This window comes from Mus pahari, chromosome 2, assembly GCF_900095145.1.
Source record: "Mus pahari chromosome 2, PAHARI_EIJ_v1.1, whole genome shotgun sequence".
Taxonomy (NCBI): Eukaryota; Metazoa; Chordata; class Mammalia; order Rodentia; family Muridae; genus Mus; species Mus pahari.
This window is the reverse complement of record NC_034591.1, coordinates 69208606-69215021: the sequence shown is the minus strand read 5'-3', so window position 1 is coordinate 69215021 and position 6416 is coordinate 69208606. Positions and strand designations below refer to the sequence as shown.

Here is a 6416-nt window from a genome sequence, read left to right as displayed (position 1 = left end):
AGTGGCAGAGCATGTGTCACAGACAGGGCAGTGGGTATACCTCAGTGGCAGAGCATGTGCCACAGACAGGGCAGTGGGTATACCTCAGTGGCAGAACATGTATTCCATGTGCAAAGCCCTGTGCTCAGTCCCTAACACTAGTAACAGACGCAGACTAAACACCTCAGACAGTGCTTCTCAAAGCATTTAGCATGGCACCAGCCTCTGCAGCACCCAAGACACTTGTTAAATGTGTGTTCCTGCGTTGGGAGGAGGGCTCACAGTGTATAAGTTTGTTCCCCTACACCCTCCCGAAATGAGCTCCCAGACTCCACTGTAGACTTTACAAGGCCTGGTCTTAGAACTAAAGTTAGGAACTCCATCTTCTGCCACCTCTGAGGTGACTGATTGCCTAGGCTTAAGAACTCTTACCTTTCCTAGATGATTTAAATAACTGCACAGAAGATAGTCAATGCAATCTTGATTTCATAAGTTTTTGTCCAGTGAGTCCTTTTGTATCTTTGAAATCTTGAGAGCCGGGAATTTCCACACAGAAAAGCTTGTCTATAGCCAAATAAAACATACATTTTCCATTTTACCTAAAATCAGTAAAAGAGAAAGATGTATTTATTTGGGCCCAAACTTCAATGTCTTCAAATAAATACCGAAGCATCTTAGCCTGTGCCCCTCTCACTTCTGCTTGCTGAGATAGTGGAAATGAGTATGAAGTTGGCCTGTTTGTAGCCATATCATTATATGATTATATTTATTAATTATTTTTTCCCTTTTATTCCACTGGTACAGCAAGAAAAATTCCATCCTGCCTTAAAACCTCCTAGACCTTTGGACGGTCGAATTGCCCGACTTACTCAGAACCAACGACCTCTGGAGGTTACAGTGCAAATACCACCTCCCTGTCCAGACTGTACACCTAGAGTTTTATGTGCTTTTCATACATTCATACCCACTTCTGCAGAAATCATGGCAATGAATAATAACCTCCTGTCTGGAATAACCCATAAAAACCAGGATGTTGAAGAGAAGATAAAGGAAGAACAAGGCTTGATGTCTACCTGTGCACTCCCAACTTGTTATGAATCAAAAGACTTGACTAGTCTCTATGACCTACAATCATTTCCAAAGATCACAGACACGAAAAAGACAGATGATTTGTACTGGAGACAGCTGGAGATGAAGCCCCTCCCCATATCCTGCTCTAAGTCAAACCATTACATTGACTATGAACCACTTAAGTCTGCCTACCGTGACCCATATGCTATGTATCCAAACCCTGTTCGCCTCAGTAAGTCTAATATTCTTCAAAACAAAACAGATATGGCTGATTTCACTTATGACAACTTTTTAAGTAAACCAGAATTTTTGGGCATGAACATGGAAAACAATGAAGAAACAAGACCTCTTTTAGATTGGATCCCTAGAGCTGGAGTGCCCAAGCATCATTCCAACCTGAGAAATCTTAGGAACACATTTTCAAAGTCCATGGCACAGAAGCGTCTGCATAACTCCATTCAAGAAGAACAAAAAGACCTCCGAGATAAACTGCAGTGTGGGATGAGACATCAATTTTTTGGCTACAATGGCCATCATTTCTATAATTGAGATATTCCCTTGAGACCCAGCCTCTTGCAAGAAAATATGTCACAGAGAGACCTGCATTTGGCTGGATTCTGTTTCTGTATTAAGCCATAATGACATTAATGATGTTGTGTTTTCAAAATTTTAAGTTAGGATCTGGTCAGAGGGACCAAAATAATGTCCTGACTTCTCAAAACATTTAAGTTTGTCAACAAAATATCAGAGCCAGGAAAAAAATAGTGTTTAATCTCATCTTCAAATTATACTCTCAAGAAGTTTCCCAAAATCATGAAAATCAATGTGTAGACAAAATTCACATCATTTTGTGAGAAATGAAAAAAATTGAAAAAAATTCAGTATTGAAGATTTGACAGACAGCTATAGAATGTATCATGCTTTAATAAAATTAGTATATCAACAATCTCTTTCTGTAAATGTTTTCACAAAATTATGGGCAAAAAAGGTAAAATTAATCTCTCTGAGTTCAAGGCTAGCTTGGTCAACATAAGTGAGTTCTAGAAGAACCCTAATCTCAGAAACAAACAAACAAACAAACAAAAAACCAGCAAAGCAGAGTGGGGTAGAATTCAAAGCCTCAGTTAACTGAGGGCGGAGTGGCTCTCTAAGCTATATACAGTCAAAAGTATGTCAACAGTCAGTGGGAAAGATGAACCCTGAATGTTCTGCATGTACACATTATAGGTTATATGATTCCTTCCCCTTAGCCTTCTGATAGAAGATAGTTATTTTATATGGATAAATTATTTTGTGACGATCCAATTTATTAGATTTGCGACTTTGTCAAGAAAATGTGTGGCTTGATGTCAGTTATTCCAGAGCCCAACACCATCTTTGAAGTGTTTGCCTAATGTGTAGCTAACTCCCAGTGCAAGCCAATACATCAGTACACTGAGGTCTATTTTTAGAAGTTCCCTTCCATGCTCTCTGTGTTTGTGTGCCCATCACAGCACCAGTGTGTGGATCAGAAAGTAACCTTAGTGAGTCTTCTTCCACTGTGGGGTCCAGAGACCCAGCTCAGGTCATCACACTTACGTGGCAAGAGGTTTTACTCATTGAGGCATCTTACTGGCCCAAGAAATACATTATAAAGATAATTTACATGACAAGCTTACTAGCATGAAGAAGTCAGGAGTTGGGATAAGCTGAGTTGCTTAGAAGAGGTTCAGATGAGAGCAGCTACTTGAGTGAAAGCAGATCAGCCCAGCTACATGAAAGGAGAGGTCAGAACTTCAAGCCACTTAACTGCCTAATGAACCTCCAGCATGACAAACTACTTCAAAACTGTACAATGAGCTCCCAGCTTTTGTGAACTGTCCCCTGAGCTGAGGCAGGCTCCAATGCACCTGTCTGAGTCATTTCTGTTCCTGTCCATAACCCCTCACCTATATTCCTATAAGTAATGCCAGCAAAACTCATTGACTGACTCTCTCTCTCTCTCTCTCTCTCTCTCTCTCTCTCTCTCTCTCTCTCACTCTCACACACACACACACACAAGTCACATGTTTTGAATTATTTTTGTCCTATAACCAACATGTATACTCCTTAAACCTATTCTGAGCTAAAATGAATTAGAGGTAGGTATTAACGAAAGCAAAAATTTCCATATTGAAATTTTTAAACTGTATGTAATATAAATCAATCACATGACAACTCCTGAATCATAGTCTTTACAGACTATTGTCTGGAGTGTGCTCAGTGGTAAAGTCCTTCACTAGTATGCCTGGGTTTGATCCATAACACGACAGTTTATAATATAGGCTATGGGAGACAGCCAGATCGAACATAGGGAATGGAGTCTAGCGGATTCCTGAGAATCCTCTATTCAGGCGAATCCTGTTTCTCCCTTAAAGCTTGCCTGCACACCCTCCTTATTTTTCTACAAACACTAGGGGAAGAAAACAGGGACTCTGGGTAGGATGTGATCCTGTCTGCCACTTGTGCGCACCTTCCCCAGCTCTGGGGCTCTCACTGGGAGAGCTGGAAGGAGATGGTTTAACAGAGTAAAGGTCACCAGCAGGCGTCCACTGCGAGGCCGCTGCAGTTGCGCCAGCCAGGAAGCCTTGACCGAGCCTGGGTAAAGGTCGCCAGCACACCGGCCGGCGGTCTCAGCACTCCCGGTGGGCGGAGGCCGAAGGAGTCCTCAGGGCCGGGCGTTACCTGAGCCTAGCCACACCCGGATCCCGAGGGAGCTGCGGCCAGGATCCTCGCCCTCCCCAGCTCGCCGGCCCGAGGGTGACGTCACGCACGTCCACGCCTTACGCCCTAAGGCCTGTCGTAAGTGTCGGGCAAACGAGGCCTCTAAAGGAAGGGCGCCCTCTGGGCACATCCTACCTTGCTAGCCCGCATGGGCGCGCACCTTGCTGGCGCGCCCTGGAGCCAATGAGGTGCGGCTACGTCACGGCGCAGTAGACGGCGCTACCGCACGTCGGGCCGGAACAAGTGTGGTTGCACCGACACCGGTACATAGGCGCGGGCCGGCGTGTCCTTGGGCTAGAGCGCGGGACGTCTGTCCTCGAGTCCGAACGTTCGCGGTGTTGACCAGCCCGGAGCGGTGAGCGCGCGACGGGGATGCGGGGCGGGAACGGGCCGAGGAGGCCGGGGCAGGCCTGACCTACAAAGCCATGCAGAACGGTGGCACGGCTGGAGGCGGCGTGGGTGTAGGACCGGGGCCCGGAGTTCTAGAGGGAACTCGCCCGCCGCCCCTTCTGAGACAGAAGCTGCTGTTCCTTAAGGACTGGGCCGGTTCTTTTCCTGCTTGAGCTTCTGGAAGGGTGGGTTTCTAAAGTCCCCTTTGGGTGACCTCGTAGTCACCCCTAGGATCTCAATGTGAGAGTGAGACGGTTCCTTCCCCAGCCCTCCCTTGCCTTCCCGTGCCGGACTAACGCCAGAGAGAGTGACTTAACCTCCTATTGAGACGGGAGCAGGGGGAAGCACTTAGGATCACCGCCCCAGCCTCACTGATGTATTCTGCTTATCTTTGGAAGTGACTTTAATCGGCAGCACAGACAGCAATTTAGCATTCTGAAATGATAAGAGCTGTAGTGGTTTTGCTTTAATGAAATTGTAGTCCGGTTTCATATTTGTGACTTTTTGACCTTGCCTTCTTTGGAAACTGAGGGTTGAGCTCTGGGTTTTCCATTTCCCTTGGCATGAACCTGACTTGAGCACAGATTTGCTTTAAAGAGGGTCTCCTAAATCATGTGTTTGCTATTGAAGAAAATTGCAAGTGGACTGAGGTAGCATCGCGCCTGGTCTTAGAGGGCATAAGAATAGCGATTTGAATGGTCATTGGGATCCGTAGTACGTTTTACTGTAATAAGTTACTTGAACTGTTGGATCTTTTCCCTTTTAGAATTGAAAATGGGTGATGTTGAAAAAGGCAAGAAGATTTTTGTTCAGAAGTGTGCCCAGTGTCACACTGTGGAAAGGGGAGGCAAGCATAAGACTGGACCAAATCTCCATGGTCTGTTTGGGCGGAAGACAGGCCAGGCTGCTGGATTCTCTTACACAGATGCCAACAAGAACAAAGGTAAGGGGGGAGCCGCTGTTCAGCCACAGCACAGGTGGCTTGGGTTAAGCAGTGCAGAATTACCAGGTGTGTAAAACACTTAACTGATTCGTCTTTTCTGTTTAGGCATCACCTGGGGCGAGGACACCCTGATGGAGTATTTGGAGAATCCCAAAAAGTACATCCCTGGAACAAAAATGATCTTCGCTGGAATTAAGAAGAAGGGAGAAAGGGCAGACCTAATAGCTTATCTTAAAAAGGCTACTAATGAGTAATTCCACTGCCTTATTTATTACAAAACAAATGTCTCATGGCTTTTAATGTATACCATAATTTTAATTCATACAGCAAATTCAGATCATGAATGGCTAGCAATGTTCTTGTTGGACAGTCCTGATTTAAGTAAAACTGACTTGTCGTAAAGTGGGTACGGTCTTTTTTAAAGCCACGATTCCAGTTGTATACATGATACCACTGCTCTCCCTTTCTCAAGATAAGATTGGACTTAATTAGTAATGTTTTACTTTCCATAAATACGGGCATGTCGCCTCAAACCTATTAAATGGTTTTATACTTAGATTTATATAACTGGACATATGAATATGCTTAAACACTGGGAAAATTGTAGCACTGTCTCAGAAACAAGACTCACCTGTGTTTCAGTTTGTGTTCACCAGCCTCTTACAGGCCTTGGCTAACCACAAGGAGGCAACTGTCTATTGACAGTGCAGTTTTAATTAGAATTCCCTACGTCAAGGATGCTGCCTTTTACCACTGAAAGGCATTTACTGTGGTTTATGTATGATATCAAATAAAGAGTATTTAACACTTCTTTATAGTTGATCTGCAAATTAAAATGCTTTTAGGAACAAGCAAGTTAGGCCTTTTAAATTCTCTATTTTCTAAGACTAAGTTGTAATTCAGAATTGTCCTTAAATACCCACTCAGAAACACCTAACTGGAATTTGATTAGGAATGGGACTCTTTGCTAACTTACTAGATGGAAAGATGAGAATAAAGGAAATAGTTTGTATCAACAGTAAGAAGATAATTAAAAACAATCACAGATCATGATCTTTTGTGCTTTGTTTAATGACAGTTAACAAAACTTCAGTTGTTTAAATTTTCCCCAATACAAGGCCATGGCCACGCTCTAGTGAAGGAGACTACAACAACACTTTACCCTTAGTTCTTTGGCCAGAATGTGCTCTATAAAGGTGAATAACTATGCATTCGCCGAGTGGTCCTAAATTTTATAGAGAATGGCAGGAAACAGGTGATAGTGGTGTCTGGGGGAGTGAAAAGGCTGGAG

General features: G+C 44.0%; 2 protein-coding genes and 1 long non-coding RNA gene across 5 annotated transcripts in view; 2 read left to right on the top strand and 1 right to left on the bottom strand.

Annotated features, from left to right (window-relative positions):
- The window catches only part of C2H7orf31 (chromosome 2 C7orf31 homolog), a 26437-nt gene extending 24471 nt beyond the window's left edge, over positions 1-1966 (top strand). Inside the window, exon 9 of one of the 2 annotated variants that reach the window (XM_029535095.1) lies at positions 784-1966. In XM_029535095.1, the coding sequence (XP_029390955.1) occupies positions 784-1599 (816 nt within the window). In that variant the 3' untranslated portion in view covers positions 1600-1966. The remainder of the gene's footprint in view (positions 1-783) is intronic. The other variant, XM_021191624.2, reaches the window with a different exon arrangement.
- The window catches only part of LOC115063397, a 5620-nt gene extending 1695 nt beyond the window's left edge, over positions 1-3925 (bottom strand). Inside the window, exons 1-2 of one of the 2 annotated variants that reach the window (XR_003843262.1) lie at positions 3542-3925; positions 412-578 (exon numbers count right to left, since the gene is read on the bottom strand). This is a non-coding gene — a long non-coding RNA (uncharacterized LOC115063397). The remainder of the gene's footprint in view (positions 1-411; positions 579-3541) is intronic. The other variant, XR_003843263.1, reaches the window with a different exon arrangement.
- A 104-nt stretch (positions 3926-4029) lies between these two features.
- LOC110316223 (cytochrome c, somatic) lies at positions 4030-6178 on the top strand. The gene is made up of 3 exons (XM_021190334.2): positions 4030-4147; positions 4949-5125; positions 5231-6178. Exons 2-3 carry the CDS (start codon positions 4957-4959, stop codon positions 5377-5379), a joined length of 318 nt encoding a protein of 105 aa, XP_021045993.1. The 5' UTR covers positions 4030-4147; positions 4949-4956; the 3' UTR covers positions 5380-6178.
- The last annotated feature ends 238 nt before the right edge of the window (positions 6179-6416 follow it).

Coding starts and splice junctions, on each gene's coding strand:
- LOC110316223 (XM_021190334.2), top strand. CDS start 4,957: ATGGGTGATGTTGAAAAAGGCAAGAAGATTTTTGTTCAGAAGTGTGCC. Junction 5,126..5,230: donor AGATGCCAACAAGAACAAAG/GTAAGGGGGGAG, acceptor TTTTCTGTTTAG/GCATCACCTGGGGCGAGGAC.